Source organism: Coturnix japonica, chromosome 15 (assembly GCF_054131305.1).
Source record: "Coturnix japonica strain WE chromosome 15, WE-NBRP24, whole genome shotgun sequence".
Classification (NCBI taxonomy): Eukaryota; Metazoa; Chordata; class Aves; order Galliformes; family Phasianidae; genus Coturnix; species Coturnix japonica.
This window is the reverse complement of record NC_140677.1, coordinates 14,017,750-14,031,153: the sequence shown is the minus strand read 5'-3', so window position 1 is coordinate 14,031,153 and position 13,404 is coordinate 14,017,750. Positions and strand designations below refer to the sequence as shown.

Here is a 13,404-nt window from a genome sequence, read left to right as displayed (position 1 = left end):
CCTGGAAGCTGCTTTCAGTTCTGCGCACAGCCCTTCCGCCCGGGTGGAGCACACCCAGCACATCCTCTCAGATCTCATCACCAAGACTTGCAATCCTCCCTCACTTAATAATCACAAACGTGTCATGAATGAGCAATGATCAAGAGATATCCACATGGTTATGCAGCACTGACATGAGCACCAGAGAATATACTAAAGCAGGTATCCCATTTCATTGCAGGTGTGCATGTAGGCATGACAGGAACAGAAGCAGTTGGCAACACAAGACAGAGTGCACAGGCACGTCCCCCCCCCTTCTCACATGAAATGTGGGGTAGCTGCCAGGTTGCCAAGTGTCTGAACACAATCTCTGTCCCTTCGATTTACCTCAAAATATGCAACTTGCAAATCCCACTGATTCTTGAGAGCATCCTTCTGAGCATTTTCAAGAATAAAGCTTTGGAAGTTTCCCAATTACCTTTTCAGAAGAGTTTAAAGACTCTCTCTCCATTATACTCTATGATGGTTTAATACCTGACATTGGACACAGGGAAAATAAGGCTATAAATGAAACGTCACAATCTCTGTAGACCTGAAGAGCCATAATTAAAAACAAGTTGTGTAGGATACCTGGGGACTGTCTGAGCTATCAACAGAATCAAAGTGACTCAGCATAAAGTAATGAGGCTCTTCAGTTCATTATCAATATGAGAGACAACAGGGTAAGGGAGTGCAACAACCACACAGCAAAATACCATGCACTGAGGTGCTGCCTGGAGTTCTGCACATTGCTCTGTTTTAGAACTCACTTCTATGAATTTCAAGTCATCTCTCAGACAGTCAGTATTTATATATAAATGTGTTTCTTCTTCCTGTTCAAGTCTGTACAGCAAGATCACTTAGCTCAAGAGGTATTTCAAAGAATAGTTTCTATTCTTCCCTATTCTTGAAATTTATTTTCCTCTTCCAGCCTCCTACTGATACAGTATGATATGCGACACCTGACAATTCCCAATGCTCTCATTCATCTCCACATGCTGTTTGAGCACTTTTTCCATTCACTTTTCTTTTCCTTACATCATTTTGCAATTGACTCAAAAGACTACGTTATCAAGTCTGCAGCTCACTAATCATTGACTACTTAAGGTTTAATTACTGTTTTGGTTGGGTTTTTTTTTTTGCACAAACAAACAAACCCCAAATATTCTAAAGGTCAGCCAGCCAGTTCCAGAACCTACATCCCCATCCCACCTGCTGCTAAGAGCGTACATGTTTTTAAACCTTCTGAAAAAGCCTACATGGCCTATTTCAAAAGCGCTAAAAACTGCCAAGATCTTTGACCGCTTCCAAAAGATTAAAAGTTCTTGTAAAGAAAGGCCTATTAACTTTTAACAAAAAAAGAAATTTAAAAGAAAGCTTTCACAGCCAAACCTGACTTATCCATACTTAATAATAACCTTTGGTGATGGCATCAAAAGACTTAATTACCTGCAATGTTATAGCATATTATTACACAATGAGCCACTGATCTATTAAATCAAACAACACAAATCACAGCACTGCTAGCCACAAGGAGGGTTGAACTCACTCAGGCTGTCATAAACTGTGAACTGTGGCCTGTGGCAGCACACTGAAATACTTCCTACTTCTTCAGAAGTTACAGTATTTTCACAGAGAAATCCTGAAGTATGATGAAGATGTCAGCTTGAACTCTAACACAAACAGCTAACATGAGCAGAGAAATTAGTTATTTGGACTAGGTAGTCTGTAATAACAACTACCTACTCTGATTTTTAGAGATATATGTGTATGCATACGAAGTATGTTACTACTTTTAGCACCTCTATGAATACACTGGGCTTATTTTTTCCAGCCAGTATCAGGCTACATTTTTACTTATCTGATTCAAGTAAAACATCCCTTGTTCCTTGGCCATGAAGAGGAAGAAACACTGTACTTACTTGTTAAAAAGGTTTAGTCCGATTCTATAATGACGTTTCCTGATAATATCGTTACTGAAGGCAGGGGAATCCCAGCTGTTACGAGTTTCTTTGTGGTACGTTTGTTTGCTTAAGGTTTGCTCCCTTAGGCTGTCTCTAGAAGAAGACTCTGAGCTGCAATTTATTGTATCATTAGAGTTGGAAGTGCTGTTGATGCTGTCATTGTCTCCATCAGAATAATCAGACTCTGATTTGCTTTGTCTGTTTGCTGTGCCATTAATAGCTAAATGACTATCTATAGGCCTAGGCCTGTGTCTTGCATCCTGTTCCTCTCGGGATATAATCTTGGCAGGAATACTGTGAGGGATATGTTTAGGGCTTCCTTGTTGACTAGTGATTCCTCGATCATATGCATTTTGTCTCTTTAATGAACCTCTCTCTGAGCGATCGCTCAAGTCCACTGAGCTGTCACTGGGTGGCTCAATAGTTAGCAATGGTAGGTGATCCATCCTTATCCTCTGTTCCTGACATTCCAGTGAAGGGGTGCTCCTGCAGCTCGTATCAGTGTCTATCTTATCATCTTTGTGGGTCATGGACCAATACTCTTGTGAAGAGTTCACTGACCGGAGCCTCAAATCAGATTCCGTGCTGGATGGTCTGTCCACTGACTGGGAAAGTGGAAGGGGTGGAGATAACTCTTCCTCATCAATATACAATGTAACATCACTATATGAAGCTGTCATCTCATCAAGCTTCCTGTGATCCACGTTGTGTATTGGTTTAGTTTGAGCACAACTATCCCTTTCCATTTCGCGACTTCTGACTTGATCTGGAGTCTGGACTTCATCAGAATGTAGGCTGCGACAATTCAGTGCATCATCGATAGACTCTGCGAGGGATTTCACTTGCCTGGAGAAAGCATCCTCCAGCTCTGTTATAGCATCAGCAAAGTCAGTAGACGTTGCTGGAGACTTCATTGTAGCTGACTCTCCAAGGTCACTGCATTCAGATTGCACTAGGGATCCCAGCTTTGACCCATCATTTGTAACAGAAACTTGTTTTCCTTCAAAATAAGAGCTGTGGACTTTCTCAGGTCCTTCAAAGGAAAACTGCATTCTCATATTGGACAGTACAATGCGCCTTGACATACGATTTTCAGACATAGAACTTCTAAGACGCTCAAAATTTTTGTTCATCTGATACTGGCGAAAAGCCGTTTGGATGGTCCGAGCAGCATGTCTAGTTATGAGACGGCCTCCATATTTCCGTTCTAGCATTTCCACCTATGGAAGAGTGAACAGTTAGTACCCACACAAAGACCAGTTTTCTGACAGTGCTTTCATGCGGGTTTGTGCAATTTTCATACTACTTCAATTCTTCAAAAGTCGTTTCTTCTCTCTCATAAATCCAGGTACCCTTTTATCATTAGACATACAACACTTTAATTACTCATGTACATGCTTATGCACTCAACACCTCTCCCTGCCAGAGACCTCTGCAAGTAATTGTTAAGTTTAGATGTTGATCTGCAGAGAGGTGTCATCCCCACACACTGAGGAAGGAACTAAATGCTCATAGAAATATTCTCTGGTCCATTGTGTCTGCCATTGAGGAACAGTTGAAGTATTTCTTTTGGTGCTATTGGCAGCTTCAGCAGTACCTGATTCCTTGCCACATTAAGATGATCTTTCCAGCTAGGTTGTTTTTAAATGTAAATCACTGACATTTTGGTTTGTTTTTAAATACAAACCACCGATGTTTTGTCTAGTTTTGTTCTAGATGCAAAAAACCATAACATTTAGTTATCAGCATAACTGAGGAGGACAAGTGCTCAGATGTGCTCAGGTCAGGATGACTGCTAAGGAACTGCTCTTCTGACCGTATTTAAACTTCTTTTTAACTAAATTCACAAAGCTGTGACTGATCTCTGAGACAGGATTATGAGCACCTCTCAAAATTTATCCTTATTTGCTTTCAAAATACATTTGGCCTTTCACCTACAGAGAAAGCTATGTTACTTGTTGAACATTATGAGGCTGTGAAGTTTACTTTCAGAATTCTGTACAGGTAAAACATGACCACGACCTTCTACCACAATCCTGCTACTGTTGTCACACATTCATTACCATTTCTATCCATAGAATAGGTCACGTGTTTAAATAAGTTGTAAGAAACTGTTTTCCTGAACTAATTGCAAGACAAATGATGGGGACCTGATTTTCTATTAAATAAATAACCTGGACTTCATTCTTGCAAATAGGCTGCTGTCATTCAGTTTTACACAGAAAACAATATCATAACTGATTATCATAAATCAGGGAGTTTTGGTGTGAATTTTAATTAAGAGTATTTTGGAGCTTGCCTTGATGATTTACTAAACTTATGACTGATACTTCTAATACATTTTAATGCATATTTAACACACCTTTCAAAGCACATTTAAATTTATGTTGCCTTCAGGTATCACCTTGGACATTTTCCTAAATAATTTAAGTATCTTCTGAGATCTCACTGAGAGCTTTTTAAGAGCATTAAACAGCTCTTAGGTATCAAGCTTTCTTTATATACTGCTGTCACTTTTTACTGCGTAGTAGTCCCTGAACAAATACAAAATAACATCTGCAGTCCTCATTCTCTGTCAAACTGACATAAAAGAACACACAGAATTACCCTCTCTGGAATATCTTCGGTGCAGGACACCTCTTTAGTGAGCTTAAAGCTCTGCATCAACCTCTTACGCAACACCTAACAAACGACTGCCGAGGGTGGAAAAGGCAGTAATGTTTCAGATCTCACAAGGTCTAATTTAATGGCACACCTGTCATAAGACAGATCAAGAATTAAGCACTTGATATTTCCTCAACATTTACAGGATTTGGTGAGCGTAAAAGCAAACCCAAACTTCTACTTATCTAAAACATTGGCTTCATCTTTAAGTCAGAGCTCAAGTTCTGCTCTTCCAGGGCACTCTGGAAAAACATTATATGCTTCTCCAACTTGAAATTTTAGAACAACAAACAGATGGTACATGAGACTTAGCCCCCATTATTTCACTGACTATCCACAGGCAGTCCAAAATCAAGAGTAGTTCTGTATGTTTCTTACCTATGGAATTATTCTGAATTTCATATTGACCATGTTAACATACAATTTGGAGTGACTATGCACTATACCACAATGATTCACAGTACATAAACTTTGTGTGACAAGAGATCTCTAACAAAAATCAAATAAATTGAGATATGGTCTACTGGTCATTAATCACTAGTGCAATCCAGTGCATCTTACATATTTGCTTACCGTCAGCTATTTCAGGCTTGATTTGAAATGCTAAATAAGGAAATTATATGGCAATAAATATCTTTGAAATAGAACTACATTTAGAATAAGGCTTAAAAGGAAAGTTTGAGACTGACTGTCTTAGAACAACGCCTTTTTCAAGAGCAAAGATTTTGAATGACAGAATCACAGAACAGAATCATAGAATCCTTAGAGTTGGAAGGGACCTTTAAAGGTCAACTAGTCCAACTCCCCTACAATGAAAAGGGACATACACAGCTAGATCAGGTTGTTCAGGGCCTGCACCAGCCTTACCCGGCAATCTGTTCCAATGCCTCTTTACTCTCACTGTAAAAGACTTTTTCCTTGTACCCAACCTAAATCTACCCTCTTAAAGCTAGAAGCCATTTCCCTTTGTTCTGCCACCACAGACCCTGCTAAAGAACCTGTCTCCATCTTTCCTGTAGTCCCCCTTCAGATACTGATAGGCTGCTATGAGGTCACCTCACAACCTTTTCTTCTTCAGTCTGCACAGCCCCAGCTCTTTCAGCCTGTCTGCAAAGGAGAGATGTTCCATCCCTTGGATCATTTCTGTGGCCCTCCCATAGCCTCTGTGTAGTTCTTGGTAATGCATATGGGAGTATATGGCTGAGTAAAAACTAGGGAAGACCTCAAATTTACCTCACCTCATAGTCTTGACAGAATACCAGCAGTAACAGGCTCTTCCTTTCCTTCAGGAGCAACAAAGATATCCAGACTTCAAAATCTCTGATTTTCTTCAAAAACCATCTTGCACAATTACATCCTTCCAAATAGTATTAATCTCAAGCATCAAATCACCATTCCAGGCAGTTTTTACTTTACATTTACTTTACTTTACAGTATTAACACATCTTTTAGGTGTTTCTTTGAAAAGCATAACACAATTTAAAAAGAATTCAGAAACATTCACTTTGAACAAAGTTGGTTGCAGGAAAAAAAACCAACTGTTTTCAGCATCGTAACTGAAGTTGAAAAAATATTTTTTCCAGCTTACAGACATGTTGTCATTGTCATAAATGAGGTAAAAAAAAGCTCAAATACCTGCTTATCCTGTAGGTCTGAAGAGAGTTCATAGCTCTCAGAAAGTGATCTTGACCTTTTAATAGCTTCTTCCTCTGCTTGTTTTCGCAGTATTGATGTTGAGTGCTGAAGTTTTGGCCTCCGAGTTCTTTGTTGTCCAGGGGAGACAGAATACAGCCCGTAAGCTGAATGATCGTAATGGTCTGGACTTATAGCTGAACTGTGTGTTATAGGTCCTTGGTGGTAAGCGGATGGGCTGTCCAAAGATGTGCCAGTTTCACTACTTGGAGCTTCACCCTCAACACTAGAGAGACATTAAGAAGACAGGAAAATTCTATGGTGAGTATTGGGTACAAAAATCCTCAGTAACAGCATAGTTTTGCTTAGTATAATTCTACAGCCATCCAGCACATTTAGTTCAAATTCAGATGCAGATATTACAAGGTAATGTGGACATTATGTTGATTATCACAGTTTTGACTGTAATCTAAACAAGTTCTGTTTTTGTTATGGAGGTGAGTCAAGCAGGAGAATGGAGATTTCAAGCATTATTTAACTTCACAGAGTAATTATTAGTAACATCCAAAGTAACTTAGCAATTGTAATGCAAACAAAAACTTCATTTCATAGAAGATTTTGTTATGATCTTTTCCAAATTATTCTACTTCAAAATGACAGATGCTTATTTTTATCTCTTTCCTTGCTTTGACAAATAAAACCAATACTTTCTCACCATTGCATTAGAGTTCAGCGTAAAAGGATTACTTTCACTTTCCTCAAAGGAGAGTTGATAGGATCTTGTGTGCTATAGTGTTTCTTGAAACTAAAGTTGGGAAAAAATATCTCTATGAGAAATTTCATTTATTTCTCTGTAGTGAAAGATTGCTCCCATGAGATACTTTTGGCATGCTTTCTATTAACGTATCCCAGAGGATGGTGTTTTGAGATAATAAAAGTAAAATATTTTCAGGTAGGGAATACGCAATAGGAGCTACCCAGCAAATAAAACACTTTGTTTTCACATGAATGTTGTCACTGCTGTGTGATAATGAAAAAAAACCACACCAGAGCCAAACACCCCTGCATTAAAGAATTGCACAAAAGGAAATATTTTAAAACCGAATCCTAGTCGGGTTTTATACTGATGCAGTGATGACTATTTAATGGTAATTTTGATTTGCTTCATACCTACATTAGGACATTCTCACATTACAACAGCATTTCACATAAATATTTACTCTTTTTCTCATACAATGTACAGAGAGTATTGATAGAAAATAAAATTCTATTTAACATATATGTATATTTTTAATCAGAGACACAGTAAATGCTCCTTCACATACACACACACTAACGTGAGCACTCACAACACTTCCCCTACCTTTTGTTTTAGAAACTGGTACCTCCAGACTCTAAAGGAATACAATTCCACGTGTTCCATACAGTATGCTCTGGTACATATACTGCTTTCATTCACATGTACACGAACATAAAACACAAAGCCCTTCTGTAGCCTCTTGGCAATGAAACACTGCTATCCTCGCTACACACACATACCACAGCAGTCCCTGCAGCAGTTCAAAGTACAGAGCGACTTCTGAAAGAACATTCTCCACTGGTCTGCAGTGCCAGAAGAGATCAAGGTTAACACTGTCAAAACTCTCCTAGCTTGAACACTGCGTACTTTTTAAAGCACGGGGAAAAACAAGTCCCTTAGATGTCTCAAAATGTTTCTATAAACATGTGGAACTGAAGTTTCTCTTTCTTTGCAAATCCTCTTCCTTTGCCCATCAAAATATGACTCTACCCAAAAGGTATTTTCAAACATACTTCACTCAAGCTGGAAATATTTTCAGTCTACACACATCACTTTTTCCAAAAAGGAAGCTGACAGGAAACTAAATCCCCTTCCCTCAATGACACAGATGGCTTTCAACTTAAAAATGATAAACGACCTGGAGTTTTGAGGGTGACATTGAAACTGTGTAACCGCCCATTAAAAGCAACAAATTATTCTCTCTAAAGCAGCCTTTCAGTACATTTGTACTGCTCTAAACCCTTCACGTTCTCTCTTTAAATACTAAAATATAATTCTCTGCACTGTTGAACTAAGAAACTATCACAGGCTACTAATTTAAATCTTATTTGTAAGTACTTTTCTTACACATACAGTAAATTTGTTTTAAAAGCCAGTCAAAATAAACATGAATTCAATAATTCTCACTATTTCCCCCTATTTAGGTTCTGTGGCATTTTTGCTTTTCTCTTCCCTTAATCCTAAACTATTTACAAACCCTTCCACATTGATAACCATCTCATGTTGACACCTTAATAAAAATATCCACAGTGGATCACTTCATCTTTTCTCAACAGAAATATTACTGCCCTGGTTAGGAAGAAATTAGAAGCAGATCTACCCAAGGCTCTGACTAAAGCTTGAGGTTTCTTCTTTACTTTCAGTTTTTCTTTCATATCTTTTCCAGACTCAAACGTGAGCCCTGAATGAGATGGAATGCTTGACCTCACTTTGCTCACAGGCCTAATTCCCCACCATCGCACGTCAGGCTTTTGAAGCAGTAAAGTAATTACCCTTTACAACATCCAGCCTCCTGCACAACAGCACAGCAGCCCTTTAAAGCGACAGAGCACGCACAGCTAATACTGCATATTTGAAAGCTTTCTCCCATTCATTTCTTCCTTGTTAACTGAAGAGGAGTTGAGCCTTCAGGCAAATTATTTCAAACCAATGAAAATGCCACTGACAAAAGCAGTTTGATTTCTTCTTATTGCTACTTTACGTGTTTGGAAACAAAAAATATTTCAATATATACAACTTGTATGAAGTTTTAATGACAACAAAGATTACTGCTCTGCCATGGACGAATCACACACAGAGCACCATGCAAGGAGCACACAGTTGAGAATGATCACATCCATGTCCACTCTGAAAAGCTATGTGCTCAGAATGGTACCTTTGCTTCAAACAGCCTCTGCAGGGTTAGAAGGTTCTTCCAGTTGTCCCCTTACTAAAAATGCAACAGACAAAAACCTCGGGGGCTCTGTTCCAAGTTTGCAGCCACAGCTAGCAGAAGTTTTCTGTGACAACAGGAACAGGTGGGCACTTGGAGCATCACTTCCCTCAGTATTCACCTTGCACACACTTTCTTACATAGATAAGAAATCAAGTACCTTGAGTGCACTGCAAAAACAGACAACACAACACTACCTAGACCCAGGCAAAAATCAGAAAGAAATTCCTGCTCAGGGCCTTTGATACCTGCTACCTACCCATGTCAAGTAAAATTACTGCTAATTCTGGGACATGAACCCACAGATGAGGTTGGTTTATCTCCCTGCAATTTACCAGAGAATATTACTTGGGAAAAGAGCACGGCATCAAGCCTTCCAATTCAGGAGAATGCAGAACAGTTGAGACACGAACCTTTCATTTCTAGGACTTTAATTGTAGTATCACACTCCTGCCCTGGGGAGTAAATAGAGACTGATAATCTGCCAAGACACAAAACGAGAACAGTTGCTCACCAGTATTTTACTGAGGAGCAGAGAATGGAGCAGCTGAACAGTGCTAAACTGAAAATGGAAACTAAACATTTAAAAATATTTAATACTATTAACATGGTGTTGCATGAATAGAACTTTAGAATAGAGCCATGGAAAATCTTTGCTATTTGAATATCTAAAATAATTTCCTGAAAGAATGGGCAGCAATGGCTGAATCAGCATTTTATCAGAAGTACTCACTGGAAGCTTCTTCCTGCATAGAGCTCAGCTTGCACTGCTGCTAAGAAACACACTGAATCGAGGAACAATGTGAAGATAAAAAGCTTAGAGAACAATGGAAAAAGTAGAGTACGGGACTTTTGACAGGTATGTGAAACTACTGGCAAAAAAATTAGATGAACTCTGCTTTTTCCAACTAATACAAACCAGTTTAACACCAAAGATAGAGAGACCTGGGCATTTTCTTTTCTTTTGTGTGTTTGGCTCTAGAATTCCTGCAAAAGCTAAGCAATGCACTCAGCAAATACTTCTAAATTAAAATACATCAACCAAAGCGACATTTGTGCACACAAGCAGGATCTGTTCTTTCCATCAGCAGGGCAGTGAGCTAAGGGTCAATCCTGCAGTGCAGCTAACCCTGCACTCACCCACCATGTGCACTGAGCTCCAACAGCAGCAGAAACAAAGCCCACTGCTCTCTGAATGAAAGACTCACAACAGTGCACAGGCAGTGCTGCCAAGGAGCTGCTTTTCTAACTCATTTCCCTAGATATCAAACCCGAATAGCACAGTGCATATCTCTACCTTTGGACTAAGGTAGTATACAATAGATTCAAGCTGACAAAATACAAAGCAGAGGCTGCTGCTAACTAGGACAAGGGCTGTTGGACTTTTATTTCCTTTTTATACATCTGCTTCCTGCTATTCAGGTGACAGGCTCAGCACAGGAATAACCTACTAAGAAAAAGCTCTGCCATCCTCCTTCTTCCCTCTGTCCAGTGCCAAATGCGGTGACGTGGTGAGCCACAAGGGAAGCTAATTGCTCCTCTCCAGGCATTCTAGCTGCATGAACCTGGCACGTCCTCTCTTCCCTGTATCTCATTCTACACATTCACATCAGAAATTATGACAGGCTGTGCTTGGTTGGTGAGTACACTAAATGCCTTACCATCTTTTATAACAACATATTAATTGAGATTTTTGAATATCTACTACAGTCTTTGATGTGTTTTTTTTTTCCACTTTTCAAAGAACTGTGGGGGTCTAACATTCATTCATACCTTCGTTTTCCTTCAAGCCATATAAACTATAATTTTAACAAAGGCAAATATAAGAACAATAAGGGGAAAAAAATCTGCAAAATAAGAAAGCTTCAACATCTGAGCTTAAAATAGAAACTGGGAAGAGTCCCAAAGACCTGAATTTCAGTGAAGAGCAAACTCCGGGCTTTTCCACAAGCACCAATTTGCACATTGAACTCAGAATAACAGCAAAACAATTGGTTTGGATGACAGCGGACAACCAGAAAAAGTAGAAATTCACTTTTTTTCTGAGGCCCGCTACCTTATCTTTAAAACTGCACAATGGGAAGAGGAAGTACCGAGCTCACTAATATCAGATGCAAGGAACCATTTAGTATTTCCCATTTGCCCCAGAAACTTCATGGTCTGCAGCTCGCAAAGTGTCCCAGCTCACTCATAGGACTGCAGTACAAAGACAATGTAAATACATGCCTACAGAAAACTTCCAAATGTTGAAACCAGTACATTGTAGCCTTTGTTTGGAACCAAAAGCAACAAGGAAACTCAACATGCTTCCAAGTAACGTAAGTGCCAAACCAAAACTGCACGCAGCATTTTAAAATAGAACTAAAAAGCCCTATGAGTAAATATTTAAAAAATGACTTAACCAATGAACATCCTCTGAAATCACCAGTAATTTTCATCATTCATTTACAATGGGCTTTCAACAGCGCAATATAAAGACACAAAATTGAAAACAGGCCCCAACAACGGGATGGTACATTCACAGGAACCAATTTGCGTTACACCCATGCTGTAAGAAGAAGTTGGCTTGGACGTAAAAATGAGAGTATAATGCCTTTGTGCTGTTCCATCTTGGATTTTTCCATAGTATTTTATTACTCTGTAATATATTACTAAAAGAATGAACACCAATTCAAAGGTACACACAATAAATCAACTTTCATCTGAATTGTGGAAGGTAAATACAAGCACTATGAATACTCTGAAAATCACTGCCAACTTATCACCCTGGTTAGCCCCAGAGGATAAAGGCAGCACAGCCTTGCCATGATGGGACACACTTTGCTCTTCAGGAAGCAGGTGATTTCTAAAGCATGGCTGCTGTAGAGTATAGCAGGCCCAAAATAGCAGAAATAGTCAAAAATCCAGGCAGCCTGCATAACCTGGCTGAGCTTAATGCAGTATTTATACATTTATTTGTTGCAATGGTGGAGCATTTGCACAAGTAGTTTTTCATTAAATTCTTCAATCAAATTTGTCCTTTCTCTAACTTGCTTGTTCCCCAAATCCACAACATTTACCTTTAAATTGTCTCTACAATGAATAATTCAACAAGATATTTTCTTCTTTGTCTTTCTTCTCCTGACCCAAACAATGACTGTCCTGAAATTTTACCAACATAGCTACAGTTGAACTATTGAGATACCTAAGGACTGAAACATGCTATGTACAGCATGGATTTAAATGCAAAACAAAACGAATGAAGCTTTTCATATGAAAAGTTCATTTCATAAATATAGTGCCTAGTAAATCTATTCCATTCAAAAATATATGTCCTATATTAATAGGCCCGATGCTCAGGAAGAAAGAAGTGCTCACGCATCTGTTTTACACCAACCATCTCGTTTTAAAACTTGGAGGTTAAAAAGTCAAACTCTGATCATAACTCCTAAGTATAAATACCCACTTGAAATCTAAATTCTCTACCTAGCTCAAAGAATGCAGACCAGAAGTCGCCTGTGGAAGTGTGTAACAGAGAGAAGCTCAATGGCAGCTGCTAGAGCAGCTGGTCTGACCACACATTTCCATCATGAATGCTGAAAAAAGCCCTACATTTAAATGGCAAAAATATTGAAGCAAACTTAGCATATCACATACAAACAAACCTATATGATAGTTTATTTCTTGCATAAAACTTCGTCTTAACAACGAAGTCCTAATTTAAATGTGAGATTTAAAATTGCAGTGAGGAACAAAACACAGCAGACTGAAACTATATGGCTTTCTATAGGCAACTCAGTCTGAGCACAATGATTCATTTGACACAAGGGTGCACCCCACTGCTTCAAAGCTGGCTTGCATTTCTTTACCTGTGGTGCTTTTTACTATAAACTTGGAGGTGTACTTACTTAAAGCTCTGATGTATGCACTGCATTATCTCAAATTACTCTTTGAGAAAAGTTCTTAATGTAACCTCTTAAAAAACACAACTAGCCATATGTAGTTCATACAAGCTGTTTTTTTAATCTTTTCTTTCCTCCTCCACAATACAACATTCCCCAATGGGTGAGAACATTTGAACAGAAGTATATTATTTGGAACAGATTAGAATCTAGTTCTTATTCGCAGTTCTGTTT

At 38.8% G+C, this 13,404-nt stretch overlaps 1 protein-coding gene across 20 annotated transcripts in view; it reads right to left on the bottom strand.

Annotated features, from left to right (window-relative positions):
- The window catches only part of IQSEC1 (IQ motif and Sec7 domain ArfGEF 1), a 247,199-nt gene that overhangs the window by 30,866 nt on the left and 202,929 nt on the right, over positions 1–13,404 (bottom strand). For 19 of the 20 annotated variants that reach the window (XM_032447347.2, XM_085516928.1, XM_015874690.3 and 16 more), the window contains 2 exons: positions 6,282–6,564; positions 1,941–3,202 (listed from right to left, as the gene is read on the bottom strand). In XM_032447347.2, the coding sequence (XP_032303238.2) occupies positions 1,941–3,202; positions 6,282–6,564 (1,545 nt within the window). Of the gene's footprint in view, positions 1–1,940; positions 3,203–6,281; positions 6,565–7,641; positions 7,829–13,404 lie in introns of those variants that run through there. The other variant, XM_085516926.1, reaches the window with a different exon arrangement.